The sequence below is a fragment of the Heteronotia binoei genome, chromosome 1, assembly GCF_032191835.1.
Source record: "Heteronotia binoei isolate CCM8104 ecotype False Entrance Well chromosome 1, APGP_CSIRO_Hbin_v1, whole genome shotgun sequence".
Classification (NCBI taxonomy): Eukaryota; Metazoa; Chordata; class Lepidosauria; order Squamata; family Gekkonidae; genus Heteronotia; species Heteronotia binoei.
In genome coordinates, this window is record NC_083223.1 from 194,805,269 (window position 1) to 194,826,779 (window position 21,511).

The following is a 21,511-nucleotide window of genomic DNA, read 5'->3' on the forward strand; positions in this document are numbered from 1 at the left end:
AGGAGTCTGGGAATGCTTCTGGATACCTCCTTATCTATGGAGGCCCAGGTGGCAGCCACAGCCAGATTGGTTTTTTATCATCTGCGGCTGATCAGGCAGTTGGTCCCTTACCTCAACCATGGTTACCTGGTTATAGTGATACATGCTTTGGTCACCTCTAGGATGGATTACTATAATTCTCTCTACGTGGGGCTACCCTTAACCCAAATCTGGAAGCTACAGCTAGTGCAAAATGCAGCTGCCAGGATTCTCCTTGAGCTTCCCAGAAGAGAACACAAATGACTAGCATTACGACAACAGCACTGGCTACCTATAGCATACTGGATTCACTCCAAGGTATTAGTTCTCACATTTAAAGCCCTATATGGCCAGGGGTCAGTATACCTGTGGGACCACCTTTCCCTGTACGTTCCCCGGAGAGCACTACGGTCAAGCTCACAACATTGTCTTTCTGTCCCCAGCCTGAAAAAAGTCAGATTGGCATAAACTAGAGCCAGGGCTTTCTCACCCCTGGCTCCAATGTTGTGGAACGAGCTGCCAGAAGAGACCAGGGCCCTTCAGTTCTGCAGGGCCTGTAAAACTGAGCTCTTTGGATGCTTTTAGCTGATATCTTGATGCCTCTGACAAGAGTGATTGGGCTCCCTGAAGATGCTGCTCCCATAAGAATTTACTGAGATCGATATACTACATGACCACTATTATTACAGACTGTAGCTTGTTGAATATGATGCCTGTTTTTATAGTACGATCTTAAATGATATGTTACTGTTCTACTGTATTTATTGTTGTGATTTTAATTGTTGGAAGCTGCTCTGAGCCATTTTTGGGAGGAATGGGATATAAATGTACAGAAATAAATAAAATTTAGAATATAGAAGGAGTGTCATAACCAAGGATGAATATAAACAAATAACCAGTGCTTGTAGAGAAAGAGTTAAGAAAGCTAGGTATGAGCTTAAACTAGTGAGAGATGTTAAAAACAAATCAAAAAAGGTTCTTTTCTTATGTTCAGGGTAAGAAAAAGAACAAGGAGGCCCCTTGCAAGAACAGGAAAGTGAAATTGTAGCGGTGATAAAGAAAGAGTAGAGCTGCTCAATTCCTACTTTTCCTCAGTCTTGTGATGGAAATGGTGCTCAACACAGCAAAAACAGAACATATGATGACGGAGGGGAGTTGCAGCCTAGGATCAGCATAGAGGTAGTACATTGGCACCTAGTTTCTTTACATGAAACGAAGTACTTGGGGCCACATGAACTGCATCCAAGGGTACTAAAAGAACTTCTGGATGTAATTTCTGTCCATTATTTTTGAGAATTCTTGGAGAACAGATGAGATGCTGGAAGATGGAGGAGGGCAAATGTTGTTCCTATCTTCAAGAAGGGGGGAAACGAGGATCCAGGTAACTACCAACGCATCAGCTTGATGTCTATACCTGGAAATCTTTTAGAAAAACCATCAGTCAGTCAGTCCTTGAGCATTTAGAAAAGATGTCTTTGATTACTAAGAGCCAGCATGGGTCTCTCAAGAACATGTCATGTCAGACTAACCTTATCTCCTTTTTTGAGAAAGTTAGTGCCTTGCTGGATCAGGGGAATGCTGTAGACATAGGTTTATCTTGATTTCAGTAAGGCTTTTTTTTTAAAAGGAAAACATTTTCTGTAATTTTAATACTTTTATATTTCACAGTATCTAGCCAAATCACCATGACAACAAGGCAACATAGTTTAACTCCTTTATTGTTATGGCAATTCAGTAAGGCTTCTGATAAGGTTCCACATACTATTTTTGTTGACAAGTTGGTAAAATGTAATTTGGATCCTATTAGAGCCAGTTTGGTATAGTGGTTAAGTGTGCGAAGTCTTATCTGGGAGAACTGGGTTGATTCCCCACTCCTCCATTTGCACCTGCTGGAATGGCCTTGGGTCAGCCATAGCTCTGGCAGAGGTTGTCCTTGAAAGGGCAGCTGCTGTGAGAATCCTCTCAGTCCCACCCACCTCACAGGGTGTCTGTTGTGGGGGAGAAAGATAAAGGAGATTGTGAGCTGCTGAGATTTGGACTGGAGGGTGGGATATAAATCCAATATCTTCTTATTATGGTTAGGCAGATCTGTAACTGGCTGACAGAGCACACCCAAAGAGTGCTTGTGAATGGTTCCTCATCCTCTTGGAGAGGAGTGACAGGTGGAGTCCCTCAAGGATCTGTCCTGGGACCTATTTTGTTCAACATCTTTATAAATTATTTGAATGATGTTATAGAGGGAATACTTATTAAATTTGCAGATGATACTAAATTGGGAGGGGTTGCAAATACAGTAGAAGACAGAGACAGGATTATTTATTTATTTATTCGATTTATATCCCGCCCTCCCCACCGAGGCGGGCTCAGGACGGCTTACAACATAAAATTCAAACAATAAGGTTAATAAATATTAAAATACATTGAATAATTTACAGCAGTTAAAACAATAAAACAAAAAACAATCTAACAGTTTGGTGCTATTCTACAACCTTTCTTCGCAGTTTTTAGGTACCAGTCAGTTATATGCCAACTGGAAGAGGACTTTCTTACAGGCCTTGTGGAACTGCCCAAGGTTCCGCAAGGCCCTCACCTCTTCCAGTAGCTGGTTCCACCAGCAAGGGGCTGCAATTGAAAAGGCCCTATCCCTGGTTGACTTCAGACGGGCCTCCTTTGGCCTGGGGATTACTAGCAGGTTTTGAGAACCAGATCTAAGCACTCTCTGGGGAACATGTGGAGAGAGACGGTCCCTAAGGTAGGTAGGTCCTAGGCCATATAGGGCTTTAAAGGTGATAACCAGCACCTTGTACCAAACCCGGTATATTATTGGCAGCCAGTGCAGTCCCCAGAGTGCTGGCTGGATGTGCTCCCACCTGGGGAGCCCTAATAACAGCTGGGTGGTGGCATTCTGCACTAGCTGCAACTTCCGGATTCAGCACAGGGGCAGCCCCATGTAGAGGCCATTACAGTAGTCCAACCTCGAGGTGACCGTTGCATGGATCACTGTTGCCAGATCACCATGCTCCAGGAAAGGAGCCAACTGCCTCGCCTGCCTAAGATGAAAGAATGCGGACTTAGCAGTGGCTGCTATTTGGGCCTCCATTGTCAGGGCAGGCTCCAATAGTACCTCCAAGCTCCTGACCCTGTGTGCCATTGTCAGTGGCACACCGTCAAAGGCTGGTAGGGGAATTTCCCTTCCCGGACCACGTCGACCCAAGCAAAGAACCTCTGTCTTCGCTGGATTTAGTTTCAATCTACTCAGCCTAAGCCATCTAGCCACGGCTTGTAATGCCAGGTCCAGATTTTCTGGGCCACAGTCAGGCCAGCCGTCCATTAGTAGATAGAGCTGGGTGTCATCAGCATACTGGTGACAACCCAACCCATACCTCCAGGCAATCTGGGCAAGGGGGTGCATGTAGATGTTGAACAACATCGGGGAAAGCCCCGCCCCCTGGGGCACCCCACAATCAAGCGTGTGTCTCCGGGACAGTTCACCCCCAATCACCACCCTTTGTCCCCGACCATCAAGGAAAGAGGAATCCCCAAAGGGTCCATTGATCTAAAGTAATGTTTTTCTCCAAATTTTTAGCCCATTTTATCATAGTTTCTTTAACCACCTCATCCTCCAGCTTCATTTGTAATATGTAATTATATACCCTCTTAATTACTTTACGTGGTCCCGACAACAGTATTTTATCAAAATTGAAGTTATGCTTGGTGAATCCTAAAATTTTATCCCTGTTGTATTTTGTAGTTATCTGTACCATTACCCACCAGTCTAGCTTCAGTCCCAAAGCATCCAACTCCTCTTTCTTTTTCAGTTTATCCTTGTCATCAAGTAAATCTGTATATCTAATCAGGTTTGTTGTCCTCCACAGCTGGGGTTGTACCAAAGCTTCTTCGGGTGAGATCCATCTAGGGGTTTTTTCCCCATATATTTTGCTTTTAATCTTAATCCAACCTTCATAAAGGGATTTCCGGATAAGATGATTTCTAAAATAACTCTGAGGTTTTTTTAAATACCAGAGATTAGCGTGCCACCCAGCCTGTAAATCGAATCCTTCTAATGCAAGAATGCGCTTGTCCTCTAAAGCTACCCAATCTTTTAGCCATAAAGTTGTACAGGCTAGGTGGTAGACTTCTAAGTCAGGGAGAGCCAAACCTCCATTTTGTTTTGTGTCAGTTAAGATCTTCCACCTGACCCTAGGTTTTTTCCCCTGCCAGATAAATGATCTTATCTGTTGATTAATTTTAACAAAAAAAGGCTTTCTGACAGCAAAGTTGACCATTTGTAATAAAAATAAAACCTTTGGGAGAATACTCATTTTAATTAGGGCAGCCCTCCCCATAAAGGATAGTCCTAAATTACTCCATTTTTTTAGCAGTGATTCCGTCTCCTTTAGGAGCGGCGTATAATTGTTTTCATATATAGTACTGCATCTGTTGGTAAATGTTATACCTAAATATTTTATTTTTTTTTCCAATTTGAAATCCGTCCTTTTCTAAATGTCCTGAGATTCTTGTAATGTCATATTTTTCGTTAGGATTTTCGATTTTTGTTTATTCACCTTAAAGCCTGCTACCTCACCATATTCACCTAACTCCTTTAGAACCTCTTCCACTGATTCTACGGGATCTTGAAGGATCAAGACCATATCATCCGCATACGTCAAGACTTTGTATTCTTCTCCTTTTGTCTTCACACCACTAATTTTCGCATTTCTCCGTATCGCATCACTTAAAACTTCCAGTGATAAGATAAATAACAAAGGGGACAGCGGGCAGCCTTGTCTGGTACCTTTCTCCAGTGTTATCTCTTCAGTTAGATCCCCATTGATAATTATCTTGGCTATCTGTTTGTCATAAATTGCTTGAATATTCCTAACAAAATCCTTCCCAAAATCCATTTTCTTAAGAATTTCAAACAAAAAATTCCAATCTAAGTTGTCAAAATGCTTTTTCCGCATCAATAAAAAAGAAAGCAGCTTGCTTATCCCGACTCAGTTCAAAATATTCCATAACATTTGCAAGCATACGAATATTTGTCCTCATATATCTATTTGGCAAGAAGCCTGTTTGATCTGGGTGGATTAAGTTATTTAATATCTTCTTTAATCTATTAGCCAGGATTAATGAATATAATTTATAATCCACGTTCAGTAAGGATATTGGGCGATAGCATCTAACATCATCCAATTGCCCACCCATTTTGGGGATAAGGGTAACATTACTATGTCGCCAAGATTCAGGCAACTTTGCAGAATACCAGACCTCTTCAATTAAACTTCTGAAATGATTTATAAGAATATCTTTAAAGGTAATGTAATATTCTGAGGGTATACCATCTGGGCCTGCCACCTTGTTTTTCTTTAAATTAGACCAGGCTTCTTCTATTTCGAACATAGCAATCGGGTCATTTAATATTTTTGTCTTTTCTTCCGATAGTTTTGTCAGAAATTTGTTAGCTAAGTATTCCTCTTGCTTTTCCTTAGTTATCTCCGCCTTTCTATATAGATCTATATAGAAGTCTCTAATTATTAGCTTTAAATCTTCAATTCGCGATTTATGTCTTCCCTCTTTATCTTTTAATACCTTTATTGTCTTTTTTTTCCTTTTCCTTCCTGATTTTATAAGCTAACCATTTTCCTGGTTTATTTGCTTTTTCAAAATACTGTTGTTTGGAATACGCTATTTCCCTATCCATTTCCTCTAACACTAGTAAATGGAGCTTATGTTGTAAATTTCTGATTTCGTCTTTGATATCCTTTTGTAGCGGATTTACCTTTAATTGTTCTTCTTTTTGTTTAATTGAATCCGTCAATTCTGCCAGAACTTTAGTATCTTCTCGTCTTTTGTTTGCAGTAAAATTAATAACTAACCCTCTAAAGTAGACCTTGCTTGTTTCCCAAACTGTCGTGTATGACATCCCATCCTGTATATTCGATTGGAAAAAAAAGGTCAGCTCTTCTTTTATATATTCTACAAACTTCTTATTTTTAATCAAATCAGGATACATTCTCCAGCTGGATTTCCTTCTACTATACCCCATCCCAAGAAGTATGGGGGAGTGATCTGCTATCGTTGATGGCAGAATTTCTACCTCCTGCACTAGCTTCACCAAACCTATTGATATCCACATCATATCAATCCTGGACCATGAGTTGTGCCTATTGGAGAAAAAAGTATAATCTCTTCTACTCGGATTTAGCGTACGCCAAATATCTACCAAAACAAGATCATCTACCATTTTAAGAAAGATCTCAGGTAAAATATTGCTTCCCGACCTTTTCTTCTTCTTTTTATTATGAATCATAGGGCTTCTGTCCAGTTCAGGGGCACTCACTGCATTAAAATCGCCAGTAATACAAAAGTTTTCATATTTACTCTTAATCACCTTGGAACACAAATTCTTATAAAATGCACCCTGTATATCATTAGGGGCATAGACATTAACCAAAAGAATTTTTTGTTGTGCATTCACAATTTCTATGCCCTGAAAACGTGCATCTTTATCTTCAAAAATTAGCTCAGCTTGGATATCGCCTCTAATATAAGTTACTAATCCTCTTTCCCCCCCCCTCCTCTGAAGTGATTATAGCTTTCCCTAGTCCTTTATTGACTAACAAATGCTCATCCTTCTTTTTTATATGTGTTTCTTGTAAGCAGATAACATCTGCCTTGAATTTTTTAAGTTGAAGGAAGGCTCGCTTTCTTTTCTGGGGAGAATTTAATCCGTTAATATTTAATGAAATAATCTTCAATTTATTTGTCATGGTTTTATTTTAAGCTCTCTATCACTCCATCAACTGAATTTTTTTCTTCTTCTGTAATCTAGTTTCTCTTTGTAAACTTTCTTCTTCTTGAGCTACTTCTCCCTCCTCCTGTTCATTTGAGTAGGGAGGGTCTATTAATTGTAAAGACTGACTCTGTATTACAGTATCCTCTGTATCTTTGGCGTTTTTTGATTTCACCTTTCTTTGCCAGTTTCTTGTGTGATTTCTAATAAAATCATCTAATTTGAAGAGCGAGTCAATCCTATATCTGGTATTTGCATATGTGAATAACATTCCTTCAGGGATTAACCACCTATACATAATACCTTTATTTTGCAGTTTCTCCGCTAACTTTGAATATTCTCTTCTCCTACTTCTTATTGACCAAGGCACTTCTTTCATAATTTTAATTCTGATTCCTTTTATCATTAATTGCATTTCTTTGACTTCCCTCCATACCCTTTCTTTAATAACCCTCCGAACAAATTTCACGTGTACCTCCCGAGGGAGGTCATTCTTTCTAGCATATAAAGTATTAACCCTGTAAATGCAATCAATTTCTCTCTCTATTTCTTCATTCTCCATACCTAAAATGTCTGTTAAGGCATCCGCCATTAGTTTTGGTAAGCACTCATTCCTATCCTCAGGTATATTAAGAAATCTGAGAACGTATTCAGCCTGTCCCATTTCCATCTGTGCCATTTTATTGTTAAATTCAACCTGTTTTTGCTCTAAATCCCCAACTTTACCTTCTGTCAATTTTAGTTTATATTCTATTGATTTCGTTATTTTTACCACTTCAGATAGATCCTTTTTGGTATCGTTAAATTTATTATCTAAACCTTCCAGTTTATCTGCTAAGCCTTCTATCTGTTTGGATAAGGTAACCTGCATTTGGTTTAGTGCTTCTATAAAATTCAACTGTATTTCTTTGATAGAATCCTGTGGGATTGCGGCACCCACTGCTCTTGGTTGTCCGGGAGAGAATTTAGTTTTCCCTTGTTGGGACATCCTGACAAAACTCAACAGAGCACTATTAAACTTATCCAATAGTTACCAAAAATGGGATACTAAGATAAGGCCAGTTCTCCAAAGGACCCTTTTGAAAAAATTCACTCTTGTTAACTATTAAACTTATGAACTTAAAAACCTAAAATATATAAACTATATGAATTATTTTTCTCATTAATTTTAAGCAGATTTCTAAATCTGGGCTCTTGTGTTATCCGTAAGACAGTTGGAGGAGAGACTAACCCTCTCCACTAAGCCTTTTCAAGTGTTATAACAAACACCACAATATAGTCCAAAAATCAAGATATAAAGTCTATTAGATCAACTCTTACAAAGAGTTCTTTCGTCTCTCAGTCCTTTCAATCTTCCACACAGTCCGATTAGCCATCGTCCGTCACCCTTCTGTCCGAAATGCAACTAACCGAGCTGCCTTGATTGTGACATTAAAGCGTGACACGCTTTACACCGAGAACTGTGGTGTTGCTCTTTCCCAGTCTCCTCCTTCTGAGACGGAACTGATCTTCTCGGCCACCGTCCCTTCACAACTTTCTTGCTCCACCAAAATATCAGCTAGCACCACCGCCGTCTTAAAAAGCACGCACCTTCATGCCTTTAAACAGATACGATGGGCTTCAACCAGCAGCGTGTCGACCAGCCGTGAAGGGAGCGCTCGCCCGTTCATCCGTTTGCCCGACCAAGCCGATGCCGGCACTTCCGCCTCCACCCCGCGAGCGGAAAAGGGGGGGGCTTCCAACTCCAACTCCAACCCCAATAGCAGCAGGAAGGAAAATAATAATTCAAACCACCGTCCCGAAAAGCCGGAAAGTAACTAAAATAAAGACAAGTCGTGCCTTCACCGCCTTCCACGCACCACCTCTGTGGTCCGGTGGCTGGAGCTATATCGTCCTAGGACGTCTTCCGCCCTCGGGAAACAAGGTAGGAGGGAAGCTTTGGCGGGGAAAGCCAGTTGGCTCACCCCTTCCCCTCGCCCCTTCTAAGTACTGTGGCTCCTCCACGGAGCAAGTACGGACCTGACGGCCCCCCTAAAAGGCTGAAATTCGGCAAGTCTCGGACCGAAGGTCTGAAACGCTGCCGCTCCGCCGGATACCGGTTAGTTTTGGAGAAAATTTTTTCAAACTCTTCCATAGGTGGTACATTACACCGGTTCAATTGAGCAAAATTAATTCTTCTCTATCCCCGATATGCTGGAAATGCGGACTACGGTTAGGCTCGTTTTTTCATTTGTGGTGGTTTTGTGAATTAACAAAAAAATATTGGATTGTTGTGCATAGGTTGTTAACAGAGATATTAAAGGTGAACATACAACTCAAGCCAGAGATAATGTTACTCTCGAGTGTCCGAAACGAAATCCCACGCGAAGATGAGCACATTACAGTTTATATTCTGACAGCGGCTAGAATTCTTTTTGCTAAAGTTTGGAGACAGAAAGCTGTCCCACAAAAGGATGAGCTAATTTGAAAGATATTAAATGTTGCTGAAATGGATATTTTATCAAATTTGGTAAGAGGAATGTCGAAATGTGATGCTATAAAGAAATGGGAAAAATTTTATACTTGGCTCGAAAAAGAATGATTTGGATAGAAGAATGTATGAAATTACTTATGGTCTACTGATTTACTGATAGTCTATTTATGCAGGTAGATGATGTCTGTGTTGTTGTATACCACAATCAACCTCTATTAGGTTATTTTCTTTTCTGTAACTAAGTTTATTTTGGTGCAAATAAAAGTTATAAAAAAAAAGAAAAAGGAAAGAGGAATCCCCTGAATCCCCGCATTGGCGAGATGGCAAGTCAGCAACCAATGGTCGACCGTATCGAACACTGCCGATAGGTTTAACAACATCAGCACCGCCGAGCCGCCTCGGTCCAGATGCCACTGAAGGTCATCCACCAGAGCAACCAGCACTGTCTCTGTCCCTTGGCCCGGGTGAAAGCCGGACTGATGGGGATCGAGGATGGTCCTGACAGGCTGGAAAACTGGGCTAAGATAAGTAAAATGAATTTTAACAGGGATAAACGTAAAGTTTTGGATTTAGGTAGGAAAAATCCAATGCATGGTTATAGGATGGGGGAGACTTCTCTTGGCAGTTGTCATTCAGTTGCACAGTCGAGTCTGACTCTTTGTGATCCCATGGACTTTCTTACTCCCTTCTGTCTTCCATCATCCTCTGAAGTCCGCTCAAATTTATGTTAGTTACAACAGTAACGCTGTCCAGTCATCTCATCCTTTGCATCTCCTCCTTCTTTTGCCTTCTGTCTTTTCCAGCATCACGGTCTTCTCCACTGAGTGCTCCCTTCTCATTGCTTAAGCTTTGGCCCCAAATGTCATGCCTGCACCAGACCCAGCCCTTGCTAACCCAGAGCAGGAGCCACCTGAAACTGATCAGGCCACACCAGGCCCTAGCTCATCCCCTCCTGAAACTGATCAGGCCACACCGGGCCCTAGTGCATCACCTCCTGAATCCCCGCCACCTGTGAGCCGGCTCCGTGAAAGGAGACGGCAGGAGTTCAAAGACAGACGGAAAGAAGCACGCATGCGTGGGAGGAGAGATCCAAGCCCGGAGTACTAACGAGTTAACAAGCCAGCACAGTATATCTGTAGTCCTGGCCTTAGGGCAAACTGTGCTGGCAACGAACAATCCTCCTCGGACATGACCACGCCCTGCACCCTCTTGCCTGCTGAGAGAACCCGTTTGCTCCTGACCCGGCTTGAATCTTGGACTTAGAACTGGACTCTGCTTTTGCTCTGTGGACTGGCTTAGGTACTTTGAATATATTCGGCTTGCTTCCTCTGGCTTTTGACCCACTGCATTCCTGTGACGACGCGCCCTGCTTCTCCCTTCGGCTGGACTGATTTATGGTAGGGACTAATTAGGACTGCTAGATAACGCTTGTGCTGCTCCTTGAAAGCACCGTAGCTGGCTGCCAGCGTCCTGGCCGATTGCCAGGGCAACAGCAGCCGCCCGTCTCTACCTGAAGGTCCGGGTCGTGACACCAAAAGTTGTGTCCATTTAGATGCTCTATGCATGCCCTGACATATTCAGTGAAAGAAATACACTCAGCATCAAACTCCACTTACAAAAGAGTAATCTGATGCTTTGTCTGACTTTTCTAACTTGTCTTCATTGGACTATGATACAGAAGGAATGGGTGTTCATGAGTCTTCTGGTAGGCTGAGTCTTCAGTAGGCTCCACAGCTCTTAGTATCAGCATAGTGAGTCTCAGTGCAAGCCAAAGTGTGGTCAGAACTGGTGCGTCAATTAGCTAATATTCGGTAATTGCCTTGGGCGCCAGTTCTTGGGGGGTGCATTGTTTCTGGGCGCTTAGGGGTTGGCCCCTCAGCATCCAGAAACAATGGCCCTTTCCGTCCTGGGCGCTCTCTGAACTCAGAGAGTGCCCAGGACTGAAAATGCCACATTCTTCCTTCAGCTTTGAGGGATTGGAGGAGGGGGGCAGAGGAAATGGCACCCAATCAGCAAAGACAAAGTCTGTGGGCGAAGTGGCAAGGTTGGGAGAAGATGTTAGGCGGTTTCCCACAATGTCATTAACCAGATTAACCTGGGCAACAATTAGCCAAAGCAGCCAGCGGGGGATATGTTATGGTAGGCAGGGGGGTTGTGGTGGAGGATGGTTCTCCGAGAGAGTCACACTAATGGGGAGGATTACGTTAATTTCATTAATTCTCAATACACAAGAATCAGTCCTTTCTCCCTCCCCCCCACTTCCTTCTCTTCGAGCCCCACCACCTCTGCGTCCCCCTTCCCCACCCCACTGACCCCCCCTTCAAAGAGAGAGAGAGAGAGAGAGAGAGAGAAATCTGGTTTTATTTGAGATCTGATCTATAACTAGAAATTAAATCCAGGATGATGTTGCCCAGGTATAAAAAAGGAAAGAAGTTTGGAAAGGATTATAGGTGCTGTGTAGTTGTGACCTGAGGAGGACACAAGGTGAGAGTAGAGGAGGAGGAGGAAAAGGAGGGGGCGAGCACCCCAAAATCACTAGGAAGGGTTTTTTTAAAGGACTTTTGCGGGTCACTTTCGGCCCTAAGCGCGGCACAGCCCCATTCCTTCCGCTCCACTCTTGCCTCCCATGCCCAGCAGTTTTCTCTCTGGCCCCTTCATGCCCAGAGCTGAAAGAGTGGCGCTGAATGTCTAGCGTGATGTCATAATCATGGCAGCGCACAAAGCACACGCAAAATACTAACCTGGGGGCACACTCAGGCCCATGCGCCGGGCCTGAGTGTGGTAGAATGCAGAATTTGTAAGAACATAAGAATATAAGAGGAGCCATGTTGGATCAGGCCAATGGTCAATTCAGTCCAACACTCTGTGTCACACAATGGCCAAAAACCCCCCAAGTGCCATCAGGAGGTTCACAAGTGGGGCTAGAAGCCCTTCCACTTTGCCCACCCCCCAGCACCAAGCATACAGAGCATCATTGCCCCAGACAGTTGCAATAATATGCTGTGGCTAATAGCCACTGACAGACCTCTGCTCCATATTTTTATCCAATCCCCTCTTGAAGCTGGCTATGCTTGTATGGCAGTGAATTTCACATGTTAATCATTTTTTGGGTGAAGAAGTACTTCCTTTTATCCATTCTAATCCAACTGCTCAGCAATTTCATTGAATGTCCACACGTTCTTGTATTGTGAGAAAGGGAGAAAAGTACTTCTCTACTTTCTCCATCCCATGCATAATCTTGTAAACCTCTATCATGTCACTCTGCAGTTGACATTTCTCCTAGCTAAAGAGCCCCAAGCATTTCAACCTCATCAAAGTTCCTCATCAAAGGCTTGAGAGTAAGCTTGAGAGTCATGGAGTAAAAGGACAGGTCCTCTTGTGGATCAAAAACTGGCTAATTAATAGGAAGCAGAGAGTGAGTATAAATGGGCAGTCTTTGCAGTGGAGGACGGTAAGCAGTGGGGTATCGCAGGGCTCAGTACTGGGTCCCATGCTCTTTAACTTGTTTATTAATGATTTGGAATTGGGAGTAAGCAGTGAAGTGGCCAAGTTTGCAGATGACACTAAATTGTTCAGGGTGGTGAGAACCAGAGAGGATTGTGAGGAACTCCAAAGGGATCTGTTGAGGCTGGGTGAGTGGGTGTCAACGTGGCAGATGAGGTTCAATGTGGCCAAGTGCAAAGTAATGCACATTGGGGTCAAGAATCCCAGCTACAAATACAAGTTGATGGGGTGTGAACTGGCAGAGACTGACCAAGAGAGAGATCTTGGGGTCGTGGTAGATAACTCACTGAATATGTCAGTGATGGCTGTCTGACTGAACAAGAGATTATTGCTTAAGGGATCAAGGGATGCATCAATAGTTACTGAAGTGTCAAACACTGAGGACAGTTATTTCTATAAAATGCTTGTGATTACTGCTCCCAGTCCCTATGATTCAGTTTTTCATGCTCCCAATAATATGGAAGGTAGCAAGGAACGGTTGGGCAAAGCCAATATGTCAAAAGACAATCTTTTTCTTGTGGTATATGAGCTAATTTTCAGAAGCCCTGAATTTGTTATGTCTAGTTTGCACAGAGATTAATTGGCTTTTATCAAAAAAGGGAGCCTCCATTGTTTCTTTTTTCTCACATCTCTGCATAACTGCTTTTTAAAAGGCACAAATGTAAATTAATCTGCAAAGGGCTTTCTCCATTACTACCTTAAGGTGGAAACAAATGGCAGATATGGTTTTACAAGGAAATTAAATGTATATTTGGCATTCTTGCCTTTCAAAATGTCAAAACAATTTTTATTTCATCAGAAACTTACTTTGTTTTTGAATTCCCTAATTTCAGCCTGCAGATTATCAATATATTCTCCCAAGCCTTCATTAAATTTTATAACATATTCATCCTTCATTTTTTCACAAACAATGACAACCGATTGAAGATGCTGAAGAGAACGCACAGCAGTCTGATAGAGAGCAAGTTGCTGAAGTGGAAGAAAGATGTCATAGTCTTTTGAAACAATATAGAGCTCAGATAGGTTATTACAGTCTTCCTTTAGTTTGGGTAGCTGTGATACAATTTCATGGAGATAAAGTAAATGCTCAATGAATCCCTCTACTGTTGTAAGGTCTTTGCTCAGTTTTGTTACTGCAGTCTGGATGACCTAAAGGCAACAAAATATTGATTATGCAATATGTATATACCAGTTTGTATTAAATTACTCGCCTAAATAGTGGTTCTCAAAGTGGGCAAGAAACTCAGAGACAGGGTGCAAATTTCCAGAGGGAAAGAAAGGATCCTGGGGCAAGCAAAGACATTTCCTCCCAGAAAAAGTTGTTTATTATTGAAGTCACCAAAATGACTATACCACTCATGGAAGAAAGAGGGAATATGGAATATGGAAATGCCTTCCCCAACTGACTGGAATTTACTGGCTATTTTACACAAGTATGTAAAATTCAGCTCCACTCTCAGTTTTTGGCTTTCTTTTTCTTTTTTGCTTCCCTAAGGTTGCTGCATCACAATGCTGCAGTGACAGCAGAAGATACTTCCCTTTCAGGCTCCTTGGCTCAAGTCTCTCTAGCCAGTCTGCTTTCACCCAAGTGATAAAAACACAGCGCCGTTATCAAGAAACTGTTTTTGCCTATTAACTTTATTGTCTGTAAAAGTGTGTACCTTAAAATAAAACATGCTTAAAACATTAGCTCTCGTTGGTCTAAATGGTGTTTTCTTTGTATCTTTCCCATGGGATCCAGGAACCTGGGCAAAGGAAGCTCTGGCTCTTTCATTCCTTTCTCAGGGGACCAGGAGAGGAAGCAGCCTCAGCCAATAGACGGAAGAGAGGCTTGGAACAGCAGCTCCACTGTACGATTGAGAGAGCCTGGCAAAACAAGCTCTCCCTCCCCCCCCCCACTTCCTCCCCAAGTGAGAAGCCTCAGTCAATGGAGAAAATAGAGGTTTTGCTGTGTAGCTCCTGTGCAATTGAGCAAGCCTGGCAAAGCCAGCTTTGATGCAGAAGAAGCAGATGACAGCCAGTTCCTCAGGGGCCTGATAGGAGCCCTCAGGGGGCCTCATTCACCCCCGGGCCACATGTTTGACACCCCTGAATAAAGTGTTTGACAGCTCATCTAAAGTGGTTGACAACTTAAAATCTAGGGATCCACCCTGGTAACAGTTTCCTAATTGGTCAGATGGTTAATGGGCTGACAGCATAGCTAGTGTAAGAATGCTCATGTAGAATGCTTAGCAAGTTGAAAAACAGAGAGATTATGAGAAGAGTCACTTTCTTCAATTGGCAGCCTGCTCTTATGCTGCTACAGACTCTATTCATCTGGAATGCCTGCTGAGATGTCAGAGCTATATGCCTGATAGGAACAGTAGTGAATAGTTAAGCCATTCAGCTAAGTTTTTTGTTTTATTTGCATTCCTTGCTAAACTGTACACACTTTCCCCCTTACTTAAGTATTGTTTGTCATTTTCTTTTGTAAATAATTTGTTTTTATATAAATTGGAGTGAGCTTACTGGCCAAACACAGGCAAAGTTAATCCAGTGCCAAACCTACCAGCTACCAGAAAGAAACAACCCCCTTTTCCAATCTTTTCTTTTCTTTTCTTTTCCTTTCCTTTTTTATTATTTTTGGCTTGGCCTGATATTCTTCACATTCCTCTATTTGCATAACTTTGCCTCAGTCTCACTGGCTTTTCCTTTCTTTATTACTCCTCCATCCATTATTCAGGTCCCAATTTTTTCAGGCCCTTGTGCCCATTTTTTAAACTACCCAGTCTTTGGACAAATCTCTTTTGAACTATTTTTCTTAATCTAGAGCATTCAGTCTTATTGTTCTTTAAGTGCTCTTTATGTTCTGAGCACCCTCTGTTAATTAGCCACAACTCCCTGTCTCCTCTTCCTCAAGTCTCAAAGTTTATTTTGCTTTTCTTTTCAGGCTGCTCCTTCCTCAGTCCACTGTCTACTCCAAACCATTCCTTCAGCTCCCTAGTCTCTAGGCTCCTTGTCCCTTGGCTTTGCTTTATCTAGGCCACATTTTGGGCAGGAGCTCACAGGAGCAGAGCTCTGGGACCTCTAAATTTTATTGTGCTCTTTCTTTCTTACTCCCCCCCCCACAAAATACTTGCTTCTGGGCTCCATTGTTCAAACCCCCTGTGAGAATTTTGCTGAACTCTGATTTGACAAAGTTTGTAATATTTTCCCCCACAAAAAATGGGAAAATAACCAAAACATATAAAGCAGACAGATTGAAATCTTCATCATACCGCTGTGGCCACATAGGAGAAACTAATTTTAAAAGGTTTTATTATGACAATTATAATTCAAGAAGCATTTTAAGGTAGTTGCTGAGCTGATATAATTTAGTATACCTTCTGGTGATGTCAGGGGTGCGTGGCATATGCAAATGAGTTGCGCTAATGAGCTCCTGCACCTCTTTTTCTAAAAAATGACCCCTGGATATATCCCAGTCTTATATTTTAGGTTGAATGTAGCTGACCTAAGAAACCACCTGAGACTGATTCTATAAACATGTTCCAGGTCCCCCAAAGAAACAGCAATGCATCTAACTTCTAGCTAAAATTAACTAAGCCACAACTGCTATCTCAGTGCTAGGACTAAGTTTGTCAGTATTGCAGGTGTCTAAAAAGCTGATGGCATTCCAATGTACCTGAAGCCACAAAACTACCTCCCACCCAAAAGGCTGGGGAAAGGATCTGTAACTGGCTGGATAATCTGAATTAAGAATGTACTTTAAAAAGTATACATAGAGGAGAAAAGGTGATGTTTTAATGGCATACTGGGTCAATATTTGGCATGTGATGATATCACTGTTCTTTGAAGGTCAGTTTGAAAAGCAACCCAATATGATATCCAAACATCAAGGATTTTTTTCAATGTCTCCATAGGAACAGACATTGTTTTAACATTTGGTGAGGGTCTCCTCAATTTTTAAGAGTTTTTTAAAAGTTTCCCCTAAAAATCTTATCCTAAGTACTTCAGTAAAAATATATTATTCACTTACTTCTGCAAGATATACATTCTTTGCTTCAATAACTTCATAGAAGCATGAATGGATTATATTAAGCAGAGCCTCAAAATATGGCAGGCAATCAGCTTGAAAGTTAAAACTGTTGACCTTAAACATATAGATGCGTCTTTCAATAATCATGCATACAATCTCCATTGTATCAGTTGTATAATTTTGCAACATGTGTTTGAAATCATGTGTAGATAGCTCTCTTTTTAGTGCTGTCATTTTGTCAGTTGTATGTTTTGCTTTATCCACCATTTCGCAGTAGTCCATAAAGTTTTTGCTGTAACATTCTACTCGAGCCAATGAACTACTTTGAATAGATAAAAGGGTCAGAATCTGTAGAGACAAAACAGCAACAAATGATAAACTTTGACCTTCACTAAGATTTGAAGGTGTTAATCTAATCCTTTAATCTTCACATCAGTGATTTTTCAAAATTCTGATTACTGAAATCCCAGTGTGACCTACTTATCAGAAACTTGGCAAGGAAGAGAGGATTCCTGTACATTTAATAGTACATTGATTACAAGCTGTAATTGACCAAAATTCCCTTCTCTTAACTATTAAAGAAACAGGGGCCCTATTTTTTGTAATTGGTCATGTTAGAAATTTCAAACACATCATGCCAACAAGGCCAACCTTGAGGCATCTCTGTGACAAAGTACTTGACTTACTACTCAGTCTTGATCCTTTTAGAAGCCACAGCAACTCATAGTCCAATTGCAATAGATTCCTGTGCTGGAATCCAAATCTGCCCCACTCACATAAAAAGCACAACTGAAATAGGGTCCAATTTAAATATCACAAGTGGAGAGGACAGGTGTGAGGTTTACAGCATTATTTTATCTTTACTAATATTTAGATGAATTAAGATAATTGCCTGGCTGGTGTGACGTTTCGGGCTTGGTGATGACACCCAGCTGTATCTGTTATTGGATGGCCAAGTAGATTCCACTCTGCAAAATTTGGCTGTGGGTTTGGAAACTGTGGTTGGATGGTTGAAGCAAAGCAGGTTAAAACTGAATCCAGCTAAATTGGAGGTTCTGTGGCTAGGGGGCGGATTTGGAATTGGGGCATAGATTACCCACTCTTAATGGGGTGCCACTAAAACAGCTGTTAACAGTCTGTGTTAACAAACACTAACAATCTGTTAAGAGTTTGGGTGTGATCTTGGATATCTCCTTAAGTATGGAGGTCCAAGTCACTCATATTGCCAAACTGGCATTTTTTCATCTGTGCCAGGCATGGCAATTGGCCCCTTTCCTTTCATACTCTGATCTGGCCACAGTAATCCACGCAACAGTCATTTCCAGATTAGACTACTGTAACTCGCTCTAACTCACCGGCCCTAGAGACTGAACCAGAAACTCCAACTGATCCAGAATGCGGCAGCATGAGTCCTGGCAGGAACATCATAGGCAGCACATATACAACCTGCGCTGTGCAGGCTGCACTGCTTCCAGTGGAGTACTGAGTCAAGTATTGACCTATAAGGCCTTGAGCAGTCAGGGACCAATGGACCTATGGGAACTCTTAGGATAGTAACCTGTTAATGGTCCCTGGCCCTAAAGATGCCTGGTTGTCCTCAACAAGGGCCCAGGGCCTTCTCAGTTCTGGCCACACTCCATCAGGGCTGTGCGGAACCTTATGCGATTCCGCAGGGCCTGTAAGGCAGAGATGTTCCACTAAGCTTTCAACTGAGGACAGTGACAGTCTCATCTTATGCAGGCACCCTATTCTGTTTGCTTCATCCTCACTTCCCCTTTCCCCCCTTGCCCGTGAAGTGGCTGGCACTTTGCATTTAGGAGAAAATTATTACTTGCCATCAGTTTTTAAAGTTTAAATGCTTCTGAAATGTGTTTTAAGTATGTTCTACTGTGATTGTTGTAATGCTGTAAATTGCCCAGGGTCCTGCAGTAGCAGGGATTGGGTGATCCGTAAATTTAATAAATAATAATAAACACTATCGTCACTGTAATCCCACAAAAACATCTGATATCACCCCATGATAGCTTGCAGCCTCAGCCATTCAGTTTCTTACCTTGTCAAAAATGAGGTGTATGAACTGGAGCAATATTTGAATGGCATAACCTCCACTACTAAGGAGCTCATTAAAAATATGTGTAAATAAAAACTGGCAACATTTTTCACTAACTCTATACATATTTTCTAATTTCCATGCAGAAGGAGACACAGCTGACTTTGCCCAGAAGCCCTCGGCAATACCTAGCAACCCTGTAGTATTGGGAATGCCACCAGGCCTGAACTTTGTTGTTCAGTTGCAGTTAAGAACATAAGAGAAGCCATGTTGGATCAGGCCAATGGCCCATCCAGCCCAACACTCTGTGTCACACAGTGGCCAATATATGTGTGCGTGTATATACATATATATATTGACTCCAACATATATATATTGACACACACACACACACACACACACACACACACACACACACATATATATATATATTGACTCCAGCTCTTTGCAACCCTATGGACCAAGTCACACCAGGCCTTCCTGTCTTCCACCATCCTCTGAAGTCCGCTCAAATTCATGTTGGTTATATCAGTAACACTGTCCAGCCATCGCATCTTTTCCCATTCCCTTCTTCTTTTGCCTTCTGTCTTTTCCAGCATCAGGGTCTTCTCCAGTGAGTGCTCCCTTCTCATTTGATGGCCAAAGTATTTGAGCTTCAGCATCTGACCTTCCAGGGAACAATCAGGGTTGATTTCCTTTAAGACTGACTGATTTGATCTTCTTGCAGTCCAAGGGACTCTCAAGAGTTTTCTCCAGCACCATAACTTGAAAGCATCTATTCTTTTGCACTCAGCCTTCCTTATGGTCCAACTCTCACAGCCCTACATTACTACTGGGAATACGATCATTTTGACTATACAGACTTTTGTTGGCAGGGTGATTCATCTATTTTTTATTATACTGCCTAGGTTTGCCATAGCTGTCCTCCCAAGGAGCAAATGTCTTTTAATTTCATGGCTAAAGTCACCATCTGCAATGATCTTGGATCCCAAGAATGTGAAGTCTATCACTACTTCCATGTCTTCCCCTTCCATTTGCCAAGGAGTGATGGGGCCGGATGTCATGATCTTAGTTTTTTTTATGTCGACTTTCAAGCCTACTTTTGCGCTTTCCTCTTTCTTGAGGTCCTCTTCACTTCCTACTATTAGAGTGGTGTTGTCTGCATTATCTGAGGTTGTTAATGTTTTTCCCGACAATCTTAATTTCAGTTTGTGATTCATCCAGGCTGGCATTCCTCATATAAATTAAATAAGCAGGGTGACAATATACATCCTTGTCGAACTCCTGAACTGACCTGAACTGGACTAATATAAAAAAGTAAGAATCAAATCTAACATAGAACATCTAGTTCCAAGGATTTAGCCACTCTTATTCAGTCAGTATAAAGCCAGAAGTCCTGCATTGGCAAAATTGGGTTACAGTCTCCCACAGACTCATCTGGAGCAGGGTCCAACGGTGTATTGGAACTAAGGCAGGTGGTGCAATTCCATCCTCCAAGATAGAACTGTGTGGTTCCTTAAATGGAAATGGCTGAAGGAATGCTGTCAATGTTGAAGGATCAGGTCAGAGCTTGAAGTCAGGTCCTGGTGTCAAAGACATTGGTGGGTAAAAGTAACCTTGCTAATACAAGGAATATTTTGTGGCCAAAACAGAGAACCAGAGGGTATAGGGATTATGGTGCCTGAGGCAGTCTCCAGTAAAATTGAACTGATGGGAGAGGCCCTTCAGCCATTGCTAACTTATGTTCCTTTGCCTGGGGTGAAGGCCTCTCAGGAGAAGAAGAGGCTCAAACCTCAACCACATCATCGTCAAGTGCCACAGGGATCCCTTTAGACTTTGGAAGTATGGAAGGAGTATGTGGCTAGATGGAGCCAACCTTTGATGGGGTCAAGTGCTGAGAGAACAAGTCCTTGCACTTATGCTTACTCTACACTTACTTAAGCAGTGCTCTGAGGAACTCCTTGGAACCAAAGCGAGTCTCAGAGCTAAGAGTGAACTTGATCTGGTGTTGATAAAGATGACAGTGACCCAGGGCTAGCAGGTGGGAGTAGGCAAGGTAGGAGGTTGCCTAGGATGCTACCCTGACCTGGGGGTGCCATACTCCCCCTTACCCATGCAGAGTGCTCCTCTGAGCCTGCCTTGAAGGCAGACTCGGAGGAGTGCTACACAGTGCAGTATGCTCTTCGGAGGCTTCCTTGGAAGTCTCCGAAGAGTGCACTGTTTTAGCGGTGCCCAGCCGCTTTGGGATTGAAAGCGGCCAAGGGACGCCTTCCCATAGCACTCATCAGCACAATGGGAAGGCACCATTCAGCTGCTTTCAACCCAAATACGGCCGGGCACCGCTAAAACACTGCACTTCTTGGAGATTTCCAAGGAAGCCTTTGAAGAGTGTACTGTAGGGGAAAGCGGCAGCGCAGCAGCACTCTTGTGCACCGCCCATTGCTCCCTCATCTCTTGCTTGCCCATCGTGATGTCACTTTAAGTGACATCATCATGCCGCGCACAATGATGTCTCCAGAGGGAGCTTGCAGGGGAGGCACAGAGTAGGGGACTACCTCTAGTGGCAGAATCCCTAGCACCAGGGCTGCAGTGACCCCACCAAGGGAATACAAGCCCTTTTTTTTCCAGATCAGTGACCCTATTTGTGTGCTGATCTTT

At 42.4% G+C, this 21,511-nt stretch overlaps 1 protein-coding gene across 1 annotated transcript in view; it reads right to left on the reverse strand.

Annotated features, from left to right (window-relative positions):
- The window catches only part of LOC132576480 (dynein axonemal heavy chain 14-like), a 193,873-nt gene that overhangs the window by 14,407 nt on the left and 157,955 nt on the right, over positions 1-21,511 (reverse strand). Inside the window, exons 14-15 of the mRNA XM_060245693.1 lie at positions 16,804-17,151; positions 13,596-13,937 (exon numbers count right to left, since the gene is read on the reverse strand). Of these exons, the coding sequence (XP_060101676.1) occupies positions 13,596-13,937; positions 16,804-17,151 (690 nt within the window). The remainder of the gene's footprint in view (positions 1-13,595; positions 13,938-16,803; positions 17,152-21,511) is intronic.